At 35.1% G+C, this 22472-nt stretch overlaps 1 protein-coding gene across 4 annotated transcripts in view; it reads left to right on the top strand.

Annotated features, from left to right (window-relative positions):
- The window catches only part of LOC105499472 (ring finger protein 180), a 227131-nt gene that overhangs the window by 25170 nt on the left and 179489 nt on the right, over positions 1-22472 (top strand). For all 4 annotated transcript variants that reach the window (XM_011772032.3, XM_011772031.3, XM_071098877.1 and 1 more), the window contains exons 2-3: positions 10119-10253; positions 21416-21511. In XM_011772032.3, the coding sequence (XP_011770334.2) occupies positions 10119-10253; positions 21416-21511 (231 nt within the window). The remainder of the gene's footprint in view (positions 1-10118; positions 10254-21415; positions 21512-22472) is intronic.

The raw sequence follows: 22472 nt of genomic DNA, 5'->3' as shown, positions 1-22472 counted from the left end.
GGACCACAGGCCTATCTGGCTATGAATATGCCTTATCAACTTCAACAAAAGATAAGGACCTGAAGATGATACAGAGATGCCTCCACAGGCCCAGAGCACACAGACTCACAGGGCTAAGGCTGTTTCTTGCTCAGTTTCAGAGTATAGGGCCATCTCTTCAGTTTTAGTGGTTGAATATTTGTATACTTGTGTCCATAGCCTTAGGGGCAAGGCTGCCACCCAGAGCCAAGGGAGCAGGCCTACCATCTCAGTGGGCCAAGAAAGCAAAGCCACTGTTATGGTGGGCCTGTATGTCAGACCATTAAGCCAGAAAGGATTATTACTGTGCCTTAATATCTAATGGAATTTGTCTTGCTACTTGATGAACTTGCTTGCGACCTGCCACCCCTTTCTTTGTTCTGATTTCTTCCTTTTGGAATGATTCCGAATGGCAACCCTATGCATGTGCCACCATTGTATCTGAGAAGCGTATACATTGCATGTTTTCAGTTTCACAGCTGGAGAGGAATTTTGCCTCATGATTAGTCATACCTTGAGTCTCATCCATACCTGATTTAGATGATATTTAGATGAGACTTTGGATTTGGAGTTAATGCTAACGTGAGTTAAGACTTTTGGGAGCTGTTGGGATGGAGTGAATGCTTTTTTGCATGTGAAGAGGACATGAATTTGGGGGTCCAGAGGGAGGAATGTTACAGATTGAATTGTGTCCTCTCCCCTAAATCCATATGTTGAAGTCCTAACCCCCAATTTGGAGATAAGGTTTTTAAGGAGGTAATTAATGTTAAATGAGGTCAAAAGGGTGGGGCTGTAACCCAGTAGGACTCCCGTCCCTAAAAGAAGAGGAGGAGACACCAGAAATACACATGCACAGAGAAAAGGCCATGTGAGGACACAGCAAGAATGTGGCTGTCTGCAAGCCAAAATGAGAAGCCTCACCAGAAAACAACCCTGCCAGCATCTTAATTTTGAGTTTCCACCATTCAGAGCTTTGAGAAAATAAATTGATGTTGTTTAAGCCCCCCAGTCTGTGGTATTGTGTTATTGAAACCCAAGCAGACTAGTACATATATCATACTGACAAAGTATAACTTTTTTTACATTTAGAAAACCAATGTTGATAATAAAATTTCGAAAGAAGGGTGTAAAAACTCAAGACAAAAGTAAACTTCTCCTTTTTTTGTTAATGAATGCCAATAACTTTGAGTAGATGGTATTGTTATTAGATGTCGAAATAATTAGTTTTTTTAAATTCATAGACTATTTTTAGACTAGTCTGTTTATAGAAAAAATGAGTGGAAAGTTACAGAAAGTTCCCATTTGTTTCTGTATGGAAAGTACAGAGTACTTCCTCTTACCCTCCCGTTTCTCCTATCATTAATGTCTTGTATTAATGTGGTATACTTGTTACAATTGATCAATGAATATTAACTAAAAGTAATAATTTACATTAGGATTCATTCTTGGATTTGTATAGTTCCGTAGGTGTTAACAAATGTATAACATCATGTATCCACCATTACAATATCATACGGTATTTTTTCACTGCCCTAAAATTCTCCTACCTTTCACCTGTTCATCCTTCTCCTCCCCCCACAGATTCTTAGATGTTTATACAAAGTGATGAAACTGCTAGAAAGCACTAAAGTTGGAAATTGTCTTTCTTTACTATTCTGATAGAAAATATAGACTATTTTACAAAGGTCAATGCATGAAATACAAACATATTTTTTCTGTTGTCTAATGACTTTAAAGACTAATATGTCAGTGTTTAATTGGCTTATTTTTTTGCTATTGAATTTTAGAAGATTATTATATATTTTTATATTAGCACCTTATCTAAATGGTTTCAAAATATTTTTATCCCCTTCCATAAGTTGCCTTTTCACTCTGTTGATTGTTTCCTTTGTGTGCAGAACTTTTTGGTTTAAAGTAGTCTTACTTGTCTATTTTTGGTTTTATTACCTGTCCATTTTGTGTCAAATTCAAGAAATCCTTGCCAAACCCAATGCCAAAAAACTCTATTTTCTTCCAGGAGTTTTACAGGTTCAGATCTTATCGTTTAAGTATTTAATTGATTTCGAGTTGATTTTTGCATATGGTGTAATATAGGGGTCCAATTTCATTTTTTTTTTTTTTTTGCATGTGGGTGTCCAGTTTTCTCAGCATCATGTGTTGAAGAAACTGTCCTATTCCCCCACTGTGTTCTTGACACCTTTGTCAAAGATCGCTTGATCATATATGCCTGATTTTGAGATAGCAAACAAGCAATTAAAAATGGGTAATAGACTTGAATAGACATTTTTGCAAAGAAGACATATCGCCACTAATATATGAAAGTGTTCTTAATATCAGTAATCATCAGGGAAAGGCAGTTCAGAATTACAGTGAAATATTCCCTCCCATCTGTTAGGATGTTATCAAATAAACAAAATGTAAGTGTTGGCCAGGATGTAGAGAAATTTTGTACACATTTGATGGGAATATCGAATGGTGTAGTCACTGTTAAAAACAGTATGGAGTGGCCAGGCACGGTGGGTCACGCCTGTAATCCCAGCACTTTGGGAGGCCGAGCTGGCGGATCATGAGGTCAGGAGTTCGAGACCAGCCTGACTAACACAGTGAAACCCCTTCTCTAGTACAAATACAAAAATTAGCCGGGCATGGTGGCGCATGCCTGTAATCCCAGCTACTCAGGAGGCTGAGGCAGGAGAATCGCTTGAACCCAGAAGGCGGAGGTTGCTGTGTGCACTCTAGCCTGGGCAGCAGAGTGAGACTCCATCTCAGAAAACAAACAAAACAAAAAACAGTATGGAGGTCTTCAGAAAACTACCACATAATCCAGCAATCCTATGTCTGATGTGTATACAGAATAATTGAAATAACAATCTCAAAGAGATAACTGCATCCTCATGTTTATTTCAGGATTATTCAGAGTAGCCAAAATAAGGAGAGAAAAATCCAGGTGCCCATTGACAGATGAATGCTTGCAGGAGGTGTGGCATATATATATACAGTGAAACATTCAGCATCGAAAAAGAAGGAAATCCTACCATTTGTGACAACATGGATGAACCTAGAGAACATTATGCTAAGTGAAATGAGGCAGTCACGTAATGGCAAATACATTATTTTACTTATATGAGGTTATCTAAAATAGCCAAACTCATAGATGTAGGGAATAGAATTGTGACAGTCGGAATGGGGAAAGGAAATCGGTAGCTGTTGCTTAATGGGTATAAGGTTTTAGTTATGTAAGATGAATAAGTTCTACAGATCTGATATGCAATATATTACCTATAGTTAACAATACAGTATTATACACTTTAAAATATTTTGAGGATAGATTTCATTTTAAGTGTTCTTAACCAAAACCAAACCCTACAAAGGACAAGGAAATTTTTGGAAGTGATGGATATATCTAGTACCTTGATTGTGGTGGTAGAATCTTGGACATATACATATGTCTAAACTCATCAAAATGTGTATATTAAATATATGCAATTTTTGTATACCATTTATATCTTAATAAAGTTTTTTTAATAAAAGAATTAACATCAGTCAATATAAAGGATAGCAAATCACAAAGTTACCTGTTTTGAGAGGTTCTCAGCTTTACGTTAGATCTTTCTATCTTGGCCCATTCCCAGTTGCTTAGGATTTGGATTGTGAAAGTCTTCTTTAGCGTTTAACCAGTTCTTTGGTAGTGACAAGGGCTGGTACTATTTATCCACATATAAATTTATCTGTGTTGTATATCACTTTAATAAAGAAAGATCAGCCTGGATTCATTTCCATACTTTCTTGTTCTCCAGTTTTTCCTTGGTAATGGATAAGTAATCCCCATATGGGCAATGGTGTGAAAACACATCTGTGATTTCTTCTCTCATTGCAAGGACTTGACTTTTACCTACCCTAAAACCTTGGCCTTTTAACCAAGGCCCAATAATAAGAGTTGTCACTGTAGACACTGCCCCATATTGGGCATTCTTTACCTACTGTTATCAAACAGAGGCAAGCATAAGGTTATATTGATGAGAGGAAAAGAGGGAAAGGAAAAGAGACACACTTTAAAGTTACAAGTTTTAAAAGAAATTTTCATATTGAAATATACATATAGAAAAATGAACAGATCACAAGTATACAGCAAATGACTTTTCACAAACTGAACATGTATTTATGTATGTAAAATAGCAGTACCCAGAGTAGGAAAGCTAATAGTATGTTAGAAATTAGTGTATTTCTAGTATCACAGAAGCTTATCAGGTATTATGTTGACTTATTTATAAATTTAACATTGTATCCCAGGAGTTTTTTCTTTTTTTTTTTTTTTTTTTTTTTTTTTTTGAGTAGTACAGTTTCTCCTTCAAATAAGGAAAACTATATAGGAAAATATTTTCCATGATCTTATCCTCACCAGTTATCCTAGTGAGAAATGTACATATTGGGTGTAGAGTGTCTTCTGATTGATTAGTAATACTGAGAGTTATTTCATGTAAGTCCAAAAGTTGAATTTAAACATGTTTAAACCAAGCATATTTACTAATATAGGAAAAGTTTTATATACCAAGTATATGAAAGTGATGTAGTGAAAATCATTTTAGTAAGTAGATAGTTATTAACCACCTCCTGTGTAGTTAGGAAATAAAGAAATACCATATCAAAGGGGTGTTGTGTGTGTGTGTAATGTAAGTTTTGTTTATTCATACATGTGTTCTCTCCAGTTCCTCAGCATCAGGGAACAAACTTGCTAACTGTTGTTATTTATGTGCAGTAAGTCCTCACTTAATGTCATTGATAAGTTCTTGGAAACTACAACTTTTATTGGAATTTAGTATAATGAAACCAATTTTACCATTGGCTAATTGATGTAAATAAGAGTTAATTTCCTATGGCATATTTCTGGTCACAAAAACATCATCAAACTTTTAAGTAAAGACCAAAACACTTCTAATATTAAGTATTAAAGTAAATGTAAGCTATACAGACATTTAAGAAATCAAGACATTTAAGAAAATAAGATCAATATTCACCCAGTTATTCTAGTTCAGGGTTGCAGCTGGCAGAAACCTAATCTGTCAGCTCAGGGTGCAAGGTGGGAACCAGCCCTGGACAGGGCACCATTCCATCACAGGATGCACTCACACTGTCTCAGATTGGCACAATTAAGACATGCCAGTTAATCTAATATGTACATCTTTGGGACATGGGAGGAAACTGCAGTGCCCACAGAAAACCTGCACAGATATGGGGAGAGTATGCAAACTCCACACAGACAGTGGCTCTGGTCAGGAGTTGATTATTTTTCTCATAATGTTACAATGGAAATTGACTTTGCTTTCCTCATCAATTTTATAACTAGGTGATATTGAATAAAACAATGTTATTCAAGGGCCTGCTGTATTTCTAACAAGATGGAAACACCTGTAACCTAAAAACCAAAAAATGAAGTCATATATTAACAGGAACTTAGTTTGTTTTTTGTTTCTTTGTTTTTTTTTTTTCCCTCACTGTTTAACGCTTTCTGATGCTATATCTCTTATTTACTAGCATTAGCTAGAAGTTGTGCTACAAATTTGGATAATAGGAAAAATAGTGAGCGTCATTGTATTCTCCCTGATTTTAATGGAATGATTTTAAAGTTTCACCATCAAGTAATATATGATTGCTAATGTTTTTGATAAATTCCCTTTCTCTCAGGTTAAGGAAATTTCCTTCTGTTGCTAGGGTGGTGGTTTTTGGTTTTGTTTTTCATTTCTGACTAAATGTTGAATTTCACCAAGAGTTTTATTTTTTGCAGTTTTTAAGGTGAGCATGTTTTTCTGTTAATCTTCCATTTCAGTATATTGAATAATTTTTCACCCAATTTTGACCATTCTTGAATTCCTGAAAGTAATCTTACTTGGTCAAAATGTATTATTATTTTAATTCATTGATGGATTCTGTTGGCTAATATTTTATTTAGAATTTTAGCATCTATGTTTGTAAATAGATTGGTTTATTTTTTTCTCATACCTTGTCTAGTTTTATATTTCCTTGTCTAATTAATATGTCAAAGTTATATTACTCTTATAGAATTATTTGGAGGAGCTGTTTTTTCTTTTCTGTATTCTGGACTACAGTTTATAGGTTATAAAGATTATTTCGTAAAAGATTGGTAAAATATGGCAGTTACAGCATTTATGCTTATATCCCGCTTCCAACTTGCTTTGGAGAAGATATCTGAGTTCTGTTTCAATATTAAAAATTGTTTTGTTTTATTCGTATTTTCTAACTTTAGGTTAATTTTAATTTATAATTTTGTCCACCTCAAGTTTAAATTTATGAATAACAAATAAAAAGGTCAGCAAAGACTAAAGACCCAGGAATGTGGAATTATTACTGTGCCAAATGCTGGTATTTTACCATAAAGTGTAGCAAATAGCAAAGGATAGACAAATAAATGCAACTTTGTTATGGAGATTATAATTCCAGTGCTTGGTATTATAAAAAATTTCAACTTAATCTGTAATAAATATGTTTCTCCATAGGGACTCATCTGTCATTCCTAAATATTTTGAAGAATGTTATTGAGAAGTAAGATTTTCAAAAACAACATTTTTGAGACAGCTGTTTTGCATAAAGTAGCATTTTTCTAAATGTGGTTCATGCCCCTGATGTCTGTGAGACCTTGTCAAAGAATCTGGTCAAAACTGTTTTCTTGGTAATATTAAGATGTCATTTGCCTTTTTCACTGTGTTGACATTTGCACAAATAATACAAAAGCAATAGTGGGTAAAACTGCGGGTCCCTTAGCAAAATCAAGGCAATGGTGACAATCTGTACTGGAAGTCATTTTATTCTTTACCACCATACAGATGCAAAAAACCTGTTTATTGAAGCAGTAAATAATATTTTATTAAATCTTTACTTTTAAGTACATCTTTTAAATGTTCTTTGTGGGAAAAAATGAGAAGAACCCATAGAGCACTTCTGCAGTCTACTGATGGCCGATGATGGTCTTGAGGAAAAACCCATGTTCAGTTGTTTTGGTTGAGAGTTGAACTAGGTACCTTTTCATGGCACATTATGTTTTACTTGAATGATTGGCAAACTGTGTATTCAGACATGGATATTTGGCAGTGTTATAAGTGATAAATTTGAACTTTATGCAAAGATTTATATCCTAGAAACCCTGAATTAGAATCTCTTAGATTGTGGCCCACTGACTTGTATTTAAGTAAATTCAAGGGGTTCCTTATTCTGTATATTTGAGGAGATGACGTTGAACCGAGATCTAAATGATGAGAAAGGAGCCAACCATGCAGAGACCCAGGAGAGGTGAGGAGGTCTAGACAAATGTTATCCAGTAGAAATACAATGCAAACCTTATCTATAAAGCCACACAAACAAGTACAAAGAAGCAAGTTAAATTAATTTTATAATACATTTTCCTTAACTTGGTATATTAGAAGTATTATTTCAACATGTACTTAAAAATACTGAGATATTTTACGTTCTTTTTTTCTACCAACACTTCAAAATCTGAACATCTCCATTTAGATTAGTCACATTTCAAGCACTCAATAAGCATGTCTGACTAGTAGCTACTGTGTAGAATAGCTCAGATCTATGAAGAGTGAACAGCCAGTACAAAGGCCCTGAAGGAGATTCGTAGAGAGATGTGCATTGGCATTTGGAAATTGAAAATATTGGATTAGAGCTTTGGAACAAGACCAAAACAGATCTATGGATGTAAAAATCATTGATACAGAAGAATTATCGCACAGAGTGAGTATAGTTTTCAGTGTTTAAATGAAGACTTACAATAATCTCCTACAGGCTTTTTTTCTACTACATAATTGTACCCCAAGAAAGCATGAAAAAATTTCAGGGAGAAGAGGGCAGGTATCTCAGGGTTGGAGGGCACAGGCAGATGTGGAGTTTCTCCATACTTGATTTTGATATGACTCCTCCCTACAGTCCCTATCCTGGCTGTGGACCACTGGTTAAAAGGGAGGTGAAGATAAAAGAGGCTAAGAAGGATATAGAGAGGAAAGAAGAATACTAAAGAAGTTAAGTGTGTTAGTGCTTCAACAATGAAGAAAGAGGAGGGCAGGACATTCGCAAATTAAGCAAATTTTTTTTTTTTTTTTTTTTTTTTTTGAGAGAGTTTCACTCTTGTTGCCCAGGCTGGAGTGCAGTGGCACGATCTCGGCTCACTGCAACCTCTGTCTCCTGGGTTCAAGCAATTCTCCTGCCTCAGCCTCCCAAGTAGCTGGGACTACAAGGTGTGTGCCACCACACACGGCTAATTTTTTGTATTTTTAGTAGAGACGGAGTTTCACCATGTTGGCCAGGCTGGTCTTGAACTCCTGACCTCAGATGATCCACCTACCTTGGTCTCCCAAAGTGCTGGGATTACGGGCGTGAGCCACCATGCCTGGCCAAATTAAATGATTTTTGGTGATCATTGAGGTTGCAGTTAAAATGGAGTGGTCAACTGGGCTAAGATGCATTCTGAAGATGGGTCAGTAGAGACAAAACTGCAGCTTATCTACTTGAAGGTCTGAACTAAAGGGGCTTGCTTTGCCCTCAGCCAGAGTTCTTTAAGTCCTACCTTTAAAGTTGATTACTGTCTGTCCATGTTCCCTCTCTTATAGTTGCATTTTACTTCATTATTAATTGTATACACGTCTCTGTGTTCACTCTGACCATACTATAGATTCCCTTGGGGATTTTTTTTTTTTTTTAAATGTCCATTTCTACCTCCATCCCCATCTCACAATCAGTAAAAATTTCTAGGAGTGGGACCTAGGCATCACTGTTTTTTTAAAGCTTCCCAAGCGATTCTATGTGCTACAGTTGAAAAACTGCTGATCTGTAGCATAGTGAGCACCTCCGAGACAGAAAGTAAGTTTTACTCATTTTCGTGTTCCCAGAGTTTGACTCATTGTCTGGCACATAGGTAGCTTTCAGTAAGTGTTGGATGAATGAGAAATGAATGAACAAATGAAATGTGGCCAGGGAACTAGGCAGGCCCATGTGGGTAGCCTGATAAATTAATATTGCCTTTCTTTATAATGGATAATTACCAGACAAGTTATTTAACACCCTGTACCTATTTTGGAATTGTTAGATATTAGTGTGAAACTATTATCCCAGATTGGTTTAAATCAAAGTAGTGACAAAATCTCAGGTGCAAAAATAGATTGCAAAATTGGTGGGGCTGTTCTCTGAGTCTTGCTTGATTATATACCAGAGGTAGTATATAGTTAACTGTACCAAAAAGTACAATATAATGGAGACTGTTGCTTTCAGGATAAAGGATTTTTGCTATCAATTTAAAGTAGACACTTCCAACTTTCACAGAATTAACAACACGGTAAATCTTATTTTTAAAATTTAATGGTATGACTATTCAAAACATCCTGCTTATAAGAATATTTAGTTCTTTGTCATGACTTTTTAAAACCGCTATAGGCCAGATGCAGTGGTTCACGCCTGTAATCTCAGGACTTTAGGAGGCTGAGGCAGGGGGATTGCTTGGAAAGCCAGGAATTTGATACCAGCCTGTGCTACCAAGCAAGACCCTGTCTCTACAGAAAGTAAAAAAAAAAAAAAAAAAAAAAAAAAAAAGGGCCAAGCGTGGTGGTGCACTCCTATAGTCCCTGGTACTCAGGAGACTGAGGCAAGAGGATTGTTTGAGCCCAGGAGTTCGAGTCTATAGTGAGCTATGATTGTGCCATGGTACCACAGCCTGGGTTACAAGAGTGAGACCCTGTCTAAAAACAAACAAACAAAAAAACTCCTGCAGTAACTTATTGAATTGACTCTACAGATTGTGTTTACCACTTTTAGTGAGAGTCAAGTGAAAAGCAGTAGATATAAAACTTTTTGCACAAAGAAAATAACCTGGTAAGTCACTAACATAATGTATCATCATAATTAATTGGAATTTTCAATCTCAGATGTAATGTATAGAGTACCCCAGACCTAAGACCTGATAACTAGTAGGTACCTTAATAAATGATAGTTCACTGCTTTATGCTCCACTTGTAGCTAATGCTGTGCTAAGGATTTAGAGAGTCCAGTTTATCTGACAGTTTAAGTCTAAAAATGCATCATTGTTTCCACAGATGAAAAGAAGCAAAGAATTGATAACTAAAAATCATAGTCAAGAGGAAACAAGTATTCTTCGTTGTTGGAAATGTAGAAAATGTATAGCAAGCTCTGGTTGTTTTATGGAGTATCTTGAGAATCAAGTGATTAAGGTGAGTATTGGTAACTTCAGTCTTTGTTTCCTGGTAGAGGAGTGCTGTGGTTTATCCACACACATGCATACTTATTCTTCTCTACCTTATTAAGAATATTTATAGTTCTTTGTCATGACTCTTTGACTCTTACCTTATTTCACCTGACCCACTGAAAACATTCTAAAGTGGTACTCAAAAAGCATCCCCCTTCCACAGTTAAAATTAATTTTGCCTTTAATTACTAATGTTAATATGACATCAGTGTTTTAAGTGCAATGTTATAGGCATAAGCTGAAGATAATAGTCAATGTTTTTTATTACCACTATGAGTGAGCCTCAGTAATCACTGCACAACTAAATTCAGATTCCTAGTAAGAATTGGAAACTTGTTGTATAGGTTTTTTTTTTGTTTTTTTTTTTGTATTCACTATGGGCCTAGAAGAGAAAGTTCATGTATAATATAAAAGTAACCCATAGGAAAACCTGAATAATATTCAAGTGTATGTTTGTTCATCCTGGTAAAAAATGAGTGTTTTTTAACAACAAAAATAAAAATTCCTTCACTTCTCTAAGAGTAGTATCAAAGAGGCATGAACTAGAAAGTAATTAATTAATGGAGTTTGGAGGGAATTCTGAATTTAACAGAGAGAGTGACTGTAATCACCTGTCATTGTTTTCTTCTGCTTTTTTCAGAAACATACTCAGCTTTTGGTTTTTGTTTGTTTCGTTGTTTTACCTCAGTTATATTTGTTAATGATGGTTTCCCTTCTACTTTAACAAATTAGCCAGTCTAAACTGATAATAGTAGATAACTTTGATTGGATACTTACTACATGCCGAATACTTATTTTTTTGAGATGGAGTCTTGCTCTGTCGCCCAGGCTGGAGTGCAATGGCGCGATCTTTGCTTACTGCAACCTCCACCTCCCAGGTTCAAGTGATTCTCCTGCCTCAGCCTCCCAAGTAGCTGGGATTATAGGCTCCTGCTACCATGCCTGGCTAATTTTTGTATTTTTTAGTAGAGATGGGGTTTCACCATGTTGGTCAGGCTGGTCTCGAACCAAATACTTTTTAATGACTTGAAATAACATTTTAATTGGGAAAAAATACAAAACTTTTTACGCTAAGAGTATTTTGGTGGATATAACTTATATGTAATACAAAAATTAAATGCACAGCTTGGTAAGTTTTATCAGCCCTGCCATGAATCAGATCAAGATATGCATTTGCATCACCTGAGGAATTTTTGTCCTGCCCTTCTGCAGGCAGTGGTTTCCTCACTGACGTCTTTCACCATAGTCTAGGTTTGCTTGTTCTTTACATTCCTTCAAATGGAATAATACAGCATGCACTCTTTTGTGCCTGACTTATTTTTGTCAGCGTAGTGTTTTAGAGATTTATGTTTTGCGTGTGTCAGTAGTGTGTTCCTTTTTTCTCCTGAGCCGTGTGCCACTTATGAATATACCACAGTTTATCAATTTTTTTCTGCCCAAGGACATTGGCATTCATTCCGGTTTTAAGTTATGAATAAAACTGCTATCAAAATTTTTATAATTTTTGTGATCATGTTTTATTGTTTCTTTTTAATATATGCATAAGAATAGATTTTTGGGGTCATGGGGGTAGATATAGTTTAATTTCTTAAGAAATTATTAGTAGTTTTTCAAAGTTTATGTTCACTTCTGGTGGCAACAGATGAGAATTCCAATTACATCTTTGCCAATACTTAATATTTTCTGTCTTTATAATTTTAGCCATTCTGATAGATGTATAGTGGTATGTATATCATTATAGCTTTAATTTTCATTTCCTTGGTGACTAATGATGTAGAGTACTTTTTTATGTACTTGCTGGTTATGAACTGTTTTAAATGCTTTTTAAATATTTTTCATTCCTTACAGTAACTCTTTGAGGAAGATAACCTATCATCTCCATTTGCTAGATAAGGAAACTGAGGCACAGAAGATTAGGTAATTTGCCCAGGTTCACACTGCTACTAAGAAGTGCAGCTGCAATTGGACTGGGCAGTGAGGCTCCAGAGCCTGTGCTCATAACCTCCACACTCTCTTTGCTGTGTTTGCTCTTCCTTCAGGATAGCATACAATGTCACTTCTCACTAGAGTGGCTGATCCTTTTATTTAGCTGGAGAACTCCCACTTATTCATTCATTAAAACATACTTAATGAGCAAGAACAGTTCAAGCACTGCTGTAGGATGTATTGGAATGGATAGTGGAAGAGTGGTACAGAGTTGAAAAAATATACTCTGGTCCTTAGGATCTCTAAAGTCTTGTTGAAAATAGGCCAACCAGTATAGCCTGATTTGAGGAGTACTCTAAAAGAGGAATGCAAACAAAATTCTGCCTGGGCTGGTCACAGAAGACTTCGCAGAAAAGGTAATATGTGAACATATATATGTTTGTTTCTTACAGATTTTAAAGTATACTTTGTAGACCATAAAATTCACCCATTGTTAGATAACAACTTAATGATTTTTAGTTGTGCAACCACCACTATATTACAATTTTGAGCTATTTTCATTACCCCATAAAGTTTCCTCAGGCCTCTTTGTCCTGCTCCCATCCCCAGGCAGCTTACCAATCTTATTTCTGTCTCTGTAGATTTATATGTAAAATAAAATGTATAAACATAATAAAATATGTAAACCATGGAAAATACCTTATAAAATAAAAATACATTCATTTATATAAAATTGCATATGTAATTTAAAAATATGTAAAAATTATATACTATATTATATAAAATGCACAAATTATTTTAAAATGAAGATATAATTCAATATCATGGTTAAGTCTTAGCAGAAGGAGTAGTATAAGCAGTGACTCTGAGGGGGGCTTCTAAAGTAATGTTAATGTTAAATTTCTTAATCTTGGTAGTGGGCATATTGGCATTTTCTTTAAGTTCCCTTTAAACATATTTTATATTTTATAAATCTGTATACATTATCAAAATATTAAAAATGAACATGAAAGGATCCTTTAAAGGAAACCACAGAACAAATTATTAGAACCCCAAAGTAATTTTATCAGTACTGTGCTGAAAGATTGCTAAATTTATCACCTATTAAAGTAACTATACAGTTAAAAATAAGCCATATATGTAATAAGTGTTTTGTTTCTGAATTTTCTGTAAATGAAATTACACTATGATTATTCTGGAAATTGCTGTTTTTACTCAGTATTACCATGTCGAGTGTAGATTTAGTTCATTTCCACTTCTGTATAGTATTCCAGTATAGTATTCCAGTATATTAATATATCTCAAACTTCATAATTCATTTTGTTGATAGTCATTTGACTTACATCTATTTGTCTTGCTCTTATAATCAGTGCTGCTGTGAACTTTCTTATGCATATCTTTGCACACATGGGCATGAGTATTACTCTAAATGGAGTTCCAGCATCATAGGGTATGTGCATGTTCAACTTTACTGGACAATGCTGTTTTCAAATGACAGTCTCACCAGCAATAGTTCAGCATTGTTGTGATTTTACATCCTCACCAAAATTTAACATCTCATTCTCAGAGGTCAAGTGTGTTTTCTGCAAAATGTCTTCTTTTCTTGCCTGTTTTTCTATTAGGATGTTTTGTTTTTGATATTTGAAGATTCTGTGTTCTAAATACTAATCTCTTTTTGGTTATTGTGTTGAAACTATTTTTTCCAGTTTATGTAACTTATATTTCATTCTTGTGGTGTCTTTGTTGAACAGACATTCATAATTTATGAATGTATTAGTTCTGTCCTTTGTGTGTTGTACTGTTTAAGAAAATCTCTATCGTGAGGGGAAGATGTTTTTTCCTCTCCTTCTACTGAATATCAAAGTTGAGATAGGCAAGTTTCCTTGTGTGCCCTTCTGAGAAACAGGTTTCTCGTTTACCCTCATACTGAGGTTATAACCAGCTTTATGTAGGAAGTTTCTCTGTAGGTTCTTTCCATCCCAAGGGAGCCCATGGCTTTATCTCCTGTATTCCACATGCAGACATGAAATGGCTCTCAGAACAACATAGAGGATAAGGAGACTGGGGAAACAACATCAATAGCTGTTGACTCCGGGACCACACTTCTTTAGCACTGACCATTGACATGAAATTTTTTGTAATGTTGAGCGGATGTATCAGATGTGTCAAAGTTAGGTTGGTACGGAATTTGAACTGTAAGGGAAACTGGGACATTTGAGCTTTAGTTATCTAGCCACTGGCATGCAGTAAGACATGAGAAAGGGAATTTAGAATGGAGTTTCCAGACAATCTACAGTGCCCACAAGGAGAAAAGGGGACTTCAACCTTGCCTTCAGGCCTGAGATAGATGAAATGTGGGCAAAAACCAAAAACAAAATAACAACAATAAAGACCCTAAAGATGTAGAAATAAAATAACAGAAATGGTCTCCATTTGTGCAATCTGTGTTAGGGAGTGACGTCCTTAGTTTTAGTTAGTTTTGTTGGTTTTGGACATGTGAAGTTTATATGGCCTGTAGAATATTCAAATATTTTAGGAAGCTGCTGGGTTATGTGGATATGGGATTCAGAAGAGAGATCTGAACTAAAACTGTGGATCATCAGCATGTAAATTTTAGGTAAAGCTGTGAGAGTAGATGAGATTACCATGCAGTGTATGAATGGAGTGAGAGATAAGTAGTTCCTATCATATAGGAACATTTATAGGATAGACAAAAAGAGAAGCTCTCACAAAGGAGAAAAGAGTGAAAAAATAGAACTGAAAATTAGGATACAATATTATGGAAGTCAAGGGACAAACATTTTCTAGAAAAAAAAGTGTTGATTATTCATGTTAAATGTTAAATGAGATCTAAAAGATCAGACATTGCCTTCAGTGTGCAGACTGTATACTGCACAATTCTAGGGGGAGCTAGTTTGTGAAAGGTTTGCCCTGGATTTGTGCAGAGTTAGCATACAAACTATATATCCGTATGTAAAGACCCTAAATGAGAGTTAAAAGTGTCCATTGGTTTTAAAAGAAATCATTGGTCAACATTCATTGTAGTTGTGAGACTTTTAGGGACAGTTACCAAATTCCACTGGGTTCAGGTAATTGGGAGCTGAGGGATAATAAAACACTTAACAATAAAACACTTTAATTATTAGGTCATGACTTCTTCTGTCACCAGGCTATGAAGTATTTCATCTGTATAACACCATTGCCAATGGATTGGCTGACATGAATAGGACTGATGAATGTTGAATTGATTATTGGAGTATATACCTCCTCCCTCATGTCTTTTGGTTAGAAAATTTGCTTGTTTTCTCTCTGGCTTTATTATTCTGGTGGTAATTTTCCTTCAGTGGCTGTAATATTGAAAGAAATATTTTTATTGCTTACTACATTTTTAATACTTTGTGTTCCCTTTTCTTAGTGACAGTATTTGTTCCATGCTAGTCTTACCACATGCTATGCTATGGACTGAATTGTGTGCCCTCCAAGTGCATGTTTTAAAGGTGCAGTCAGTGTTACTGTATCTGGAGATAGGGTCTTTAGGAGTTAATCAAGGTTAAATGAGAGCATAAAGATGGGGCCTAATCCAATAGGATTGTGGCTCTATAAAAGGAAGAAAAGAGAAAGAGATCCTGTGAGGACACAGTGAGTAATCAGCCACCTGCCAGCGAGAAAGAGAGCCCTCGCCAGAGCCAGAACATGCTGGTACCCTGATCTCAAACCTTCAACGTCTAGAACTGAGAGAAAATAAATTGCTATTGTTTAAGTCATTCAGTCTCTGGTATTTTGTGATGGCATCCCAAGCAGACTTAGACCGCACAGGTCCTGTAATAGGAACTGGAAATTCAAAGATGAGCAGAAGAGAAATGGTATGTCCTTGTGAAGGTTTCAGGATTTATCATTTAATTTTCTATTAATATTATAACATTTATAAATATATTCTAATTATAGTATAATTAATCATATTAAAAGTTTGATATTTATAACTTAATATTGAAATAATTTAATATTTGTAATATTGACCAGTTATATAAATATCAAATATTGATTATACATATAGATATAAATTATTAGCTGTTTCAGTGGCAAAAAGGAAAAGTATAGGAAGCCATAAGAGTAGGATATAGATAGGGTGCTGGACCTAACTGTAAGGTTTTTCTGAGGAAGTGACTTGTGTGGAGAAATGATGGATAAGTGAGGACAGTACAGGTGGGAGAACATTCCAAGATTCAGGACCAGCATGTTCAAAGGCCCTGTGGTGGATCCCCAGTTTACTAAAAGAGATTGCCATGATTGGAGTTCAGAGATGAAGAGGAAGTTTGGCAAGATCTGAGAGTAGAAAGTTGGGTACTGTTCAAATCATGTATGGTCTTGTAAGTCAAAGATTTTGATCTTTATCCTAGGAGCTGGGAAGTTAATGAGAGGAAGTAACATGACTTTTGAATTTTGAGATTAGTTTGGTAATAGTGTGAAGAGTGAATTAGAAAGGTACCAAGAATTGAGGGAGGGAGCCTGTTTGCTTTTTAAGTGAGGTTTTCATTTTTTTCAATTCATTGTGACCTTTTGATTATAAAAAGTTTTTAACCCTTAAAGTACCTTCTCAAAGTACAAATAGACAAACTAGGCAGTCCAATAGAATTTTGGTTCCTTTACATTTGTGACACTTTAGACAATTAATAATGTTAATTTAAATAACATTTTGATTACATAATCTTTTTTTGAGATGGAGTCTCGCTCTGTCGCCCAGGCTGGAGTACAGTGGCACAATCTCGGCTCACTGCAAGCTCCACCTCCGGGGTTCACGCCATTCTCCTGCCTCAGCCTCCCTGAGTAGCTGGAACTACAGGCGCCCACCACCACGCCCGACTAATTTTTTTTGTATTTTTAGTAGAGACGGGATTTCACTTGTGTTAGCCAGGATGGTCTCGATCTCCTGACCTCGTGATCCGCCCACCTCGGCCTCCCAAAGTGCTGGGATTACAGACGTGAGCCACCGCGCCCAGCCTCGTTACATAATCTTTTCCCTGTGGTGTTAGCTGTGGTAGTCAAGTAATATAGTTGGTTCGCATTTAAAGAATTAGCTGTGGGAATGTTACTGCTTACATTGGAAATGCCAAGGGTTAAACATCTTCCAAAATTTTATATATTACCGACTTTTTGCATATAACTTGTTACACTTAATTAAAAATATTAAAGATCACATAATGATAAAAAATAAGGCATCAAATTTGTAATTTTAAAATTAAGTGATATTTCTCTGTTATAGCAACTGAGAATATTCCCAACACTTAAAGAAAAAATTAAAATAACAATACATTGGCTCCCTTTGCTGCTTGAACAAATTATTTCATTTACAAATATAATTTTGTCAACATTTTTCTGACATTATTATGTGAAATTGCTATTATTTTCTCCTCCTTTTCCTTCCTCCTTCCTTCGTGTGGGAAATTTGAGACATAAAGAAAATCTGTCTGGTAATTTTTTTTAAATCCTAGTGAAACAGTTCTAATTTTCAGTCAAATTTTTCCTGAGGAGATTAACTTGTTGTGCTAATACTTTGATGGCTTTAAATTCCTTAAATTGGGTTGCCTCCAGTTTCATCATTCATCTTAAAATATGTCCATCAAAAATTGTTTTATCATTTATATATTTGTGTGCTTTTACAAAATTAACTGACTTAAAACTTAGAAGCAATGGTACATCCTCTTTACTTGTAGAATTATATTGGAAATAAATATTACAAATAAAAAATACATGTTTTCTTAGACTGTGTTGGTAAATACAGGTGAAAGTAGTTGGCAGTTTCATTTATAATTGAGGTGTCTGTGTTTACCCTGGTCCATATGTAAAGTTTTCAGAAAATGAAACAATGCTATAAATTCAACCCAGCTTTTTATGCTTTCCTACCTGTATCAATTGCTATTTCTCTTTTTTTGGTTGTGAGGAGATGAAAGTATACTTTAAATTTTAGCTATTTAAAAGAAACAAATATATGCTGTTTTATATTATTTTTTCTTAAATGAAGGAGGGTGGGTTGAGGGGTACAAAAGCAGAATCAGCTGTGGAATTTTTTCTAAACATACCTCTCCCTACATAAATTTATTTTAGTTAATTTAAAAATAAGATATGCTTCAGTTTTAGTTTTATAAGCTTAGAGAAGAATAGCAGTATCATGCCTTAAAACATACACAGGCTGGAGATATAAGAAAGTTTATTGCCCTAAAAACTATAGTATTTTATATGGCATAAGAGGCAATGTGGAAGCTTGGGATCTCTTATTTCAGTGTTGTTCTCTGTAAGACAGTAAAAACTCTTAAGACAGTGCCTGTGCATAGTGAGCACAATATAAATATTTGTTATTTAGTGAAAATAAGAATAAGTACATTGGGCAACAGAGTGAGACTCTATCTCAAAAAAAAAAACAAAAAACTTCCACCTACAACTGTGACTCCAGTGTTTATTCTCATAGGAATATTCATAGAGCATGTCCGAAATTTATAGTGGGTAGTGGTTTTTTAGTGTTATGATCAATACTGTGTGATTAAAAAATGATAAATTTATATGATTAAATGAAATAATGAAATGTACATAGTAAAATAAGACATAAAACAGTGAAATATTAAAACATTAATACAAATAATAGAAGTACCTTTATGCAACACAATCCCTGGCATATTAATAAGTATGTCTCTACTTGCTTTGTGTGGTCAACACTGTATTTAGTAATCACTGAATAAATATTGATAGGTTGAGTGCCATTAACTATTTTGACATTGATAATCTATTGTTCTTTCTACCAGTGTAGAAATTTCCTCCCTCCCTCTGTCGCTCCCACCCTTCTTTCCTTCCTCTGTATGTAGACATAATCTTGAAAAGTCAGAGCAAAATTCTGGATCTGATAATGGAAAGGTTACTTCGTTTGCCAATTTCAGTTTGTATTCTCTATAAGATTGTTTTAAAGAATTCATTAGAGTTATACTAATCTTCATAACTGTCAGCTCCTAATGAAAGGAGCTAGGGTGTATGAATATGGATGTTTTGCAAAATTAATTCTACTTTTTCAAAAACTTATCCATACCTTTATTTTGTTTCTGGGGCAAAATAGATAAAGCTATACTGTTTAGTTTTATTGAGTCACTTCCAATATGTTTCCCAATGTTCTTTAAAAATTTTATATATGAGTTGGAGAGAAAAGCTAGTCATGACTGAACTGTTATTGTAAATAAATCGCTATTAGAACTTAGAAAAGGCAGATGACAGAAGCACACAAAATCGAACACTAAAAAATGATGTCTCTGGTTTCTTAACTTTAGTGTATATGAAAATCATAAGTAGGAATTTATAGACACTCTTAGGTGTAGCCCACAAGTATAAATTTTTAGTAAGTAACCCAACTCACGTCTAATGCTAGTGATCTAAGGACCATATTTTTTGAAATACTCCTCTAAGGTGGCTCTTCACAGAGTTCATGATCTTGATGCAGGCTCTTTTCTTCAGTGCTAGTCAAAAGAGAACCTTTAACTTACCAGAGTGTTGATATTCTCTCTCAAACTCTCTGTAGAAATTGGCATCCACAGATTTCTTAGAATAATTAAAGTTTGGAACCCTAGGATTATCAATGATTGAAGATGCCAGAATTTCTCTTTTGAGGGGGAAAATCTGATAACATCAGTTTATATTTGTATTATGTTGTGGGTTTATTAAAAAATCATTCTAGGGTGTTTGTTTTCATGCAGTTTGCTTGCTGCTGAACAGTGGAGATAGAATGTGACTTTTAAGTTTCTCTTCTCTTGCTAAAATTGAAGAATTTACCTCTCAAAAGGTAATATGCTTATCCATATACAGACTTGCACTGAAGTACACCTCTTCCCACCCAGTTTATTAGATGAATTGGTAAACTTACTTAGAGGGCCAATTTCAAATGAAGTTTTGAAGATACCCTTATCCTGGTGTAGGGGATGGCACTGTTATACAACTAACAGTTTCATATGCCCACTGTGTAGTAACAGACGAATACACTGAGTAGCAGGATTTGCAGCAGGGAAAGAATGTCATGATTGCAAGGTGTCCAGTGAGGAGATGGGAAGAGACCCTCAAATCCTTCATCTCCCTGAGGAGTTCTGGGCTGGGATTTTTAAGGAGACCATGGAGAGTGAGGAACTGGAAAATTGGGGTGGCTGATTGGTTGGGGAATGAGGGATGAAATCATCAGGATGTGGAAACTACATTCTTTGGTGAGTCACCTTCTGGTGGTATCCTTCATTCAGAGCAGCTGGCATCAATGGGATTTTTCAGTCTAGGTGGTGTTAATAGTTTCATTGGTATTCAGGACCTAGAGGAGTATCTCAGAGGGAAACTTTGAGTTTCATAATGTTGAAGTTGTTACCTATAGAGCAGTTAAGGGAAACTGTAATCTAGGATCTGTGGGATTTGGGGCAATAGGCACCAAATAGCCATGAGGAAGCAGGTCAGAGAGCAAGAAGACCTGGGGATTAATGCTCAATGTGCTGCAAGCTTGGCTTATTTTTGTTTGTCCCCTTGTTCTTCCTTGGTTAATTTATAAAGTTTATAAGGACAGTTTTAGCATCTCTCACATAAGCGTCTTATGACATACTTTATGCGAGGTCAGAAAATCCCTCCTAGGTTATTGACCTGCTTCAGGGGAGAGGGCAGGGGAAAGGTTAGTAAGACCTTCCTGCCTCTGCTGTTTTTCAGTATGCCAAGGAGGCCTATTTTGGGTTAGTGTGTCCTGAATCCCATCATTCTACTCCCCCATCTTTCTGCACATTCATCTAGCATCTTGATAGAGAATGTGGCAACTTTATTCTGTTGTTAGTAGAATTCAGATAGAATAGAGATTTGGGGCTGGAGAAAGTTGCCATGAAAGATACTATTTTGTCTCACATGCAGAAAAAGGCACTAGATGTGTTCATTCAGTAACTGACTGCTAAATTGTAAATTTCATTTGATGACCTCAGTGAGATGGAAGGGCTTTGTCTTAAATCACGGGTAGTTATTCTCTGAAGAAATTTTAAAAAGATCTTTTTTGTGGGCTTGTTTTTTTATTATGGGAGTTAGGAAGGGAAGGCAGTGTATATTTGCTTTATAACTAAAATAGACTGTATTTTTGAGTTTTACTTAAATATGAAACCTGTGAAATAAATTCTGAACTGGTAATTAGTAATATCATTTATTTTTATTTAACAGGATACAGATGATTCAGTTGATGCTCAAAATATTTGCCATGTGTGGCACATGAATATAGAAGCCCTTCCAGAATGGATAAACTGCCTGATCCAAAAAGTAAGTTCTTAGTTTCTGAGTAAAATTAAGAATATACAACCTTCAGAATGTTTTTGTCCTCCTTATAGAGCTGTTTTTCTTAGATGCATTGCTTGGCCAACCTCTTACTGTTCCTCACTCCCATTACCCCTCTTCACACTTCTTTTCTCCTTTCTCTGCTTTATATACCTATCTGTATTTTACACACACATATACACACATGTAATATATGTTACTTATACAGAAGCATATGTATGACATAAATATATATATTATACATGCACATATACATATTTACCTACATACACATATAGCTTATTTAACTTGTTAATTGCCTAGCTCCCACCCTAGAATATAAGCACCATGAAGTCAGGGACTTTATATTTTTATTCATTTGTATTTCCCAGCACCAAGAATAGGTCCTGTTCAATAAATGGAATATTCTGTATGTGTTATTCATATCTATATATACACACATAAATGCACAAACATACAAAATAAATAGGATAATTAATGACCTTCACTGGTATAATCAAAATGAAAATTCTACACTTTAAAGGATCCTTAATGAAACATTATAAGAGCGAGAACTGACCTTGTATGTATAGTTATTTTTTACAATTCAAAACTCCTGTCTTAGAAAATTATAAGTAGTAGGACTTTGGAAATATATAATTACATTTCTCCACTGAGCAGCTTAATTTTTTGTTAAAAAATAACATTTGATATCCCTTCTCACACTGTAACAATTTTCTAGGAGAATGCCAGTGCACTGTTTATAAGTGTCCTGAACTTAAAATATATTAGGACACTGCAGATATTTCACTATCTCAGTTGAAAAGATAATTTTAAGACAGTTCATTATTAATTTCCAATCCAAGCATAGAAAATGCACCGTCTGATGTATGCAATCAATATCTTTTGGTTGTATGTAAAAAGCCAGGAAGAGCTTTATTCTCTTGGTTGGGTAACGTTCCCTCCC

Source organism: Macaca nemestrina, chromosome 6 (assembly GCF_043159975.1).
Source record: "Macaca nemestrina isolate mMacNem1 chromosome 6, mMacNem.hap1, whole genome shotgun sequence".
Lineage (NCBI taxonomy): Eukaryota > Metazoa > Chordata > Mammalia > Primates > Cercopithecidae > Macaca > Macaca nemestrina.
This window is presented reverse-complemented; position numbering and strand designations above follow the sequence as displayed.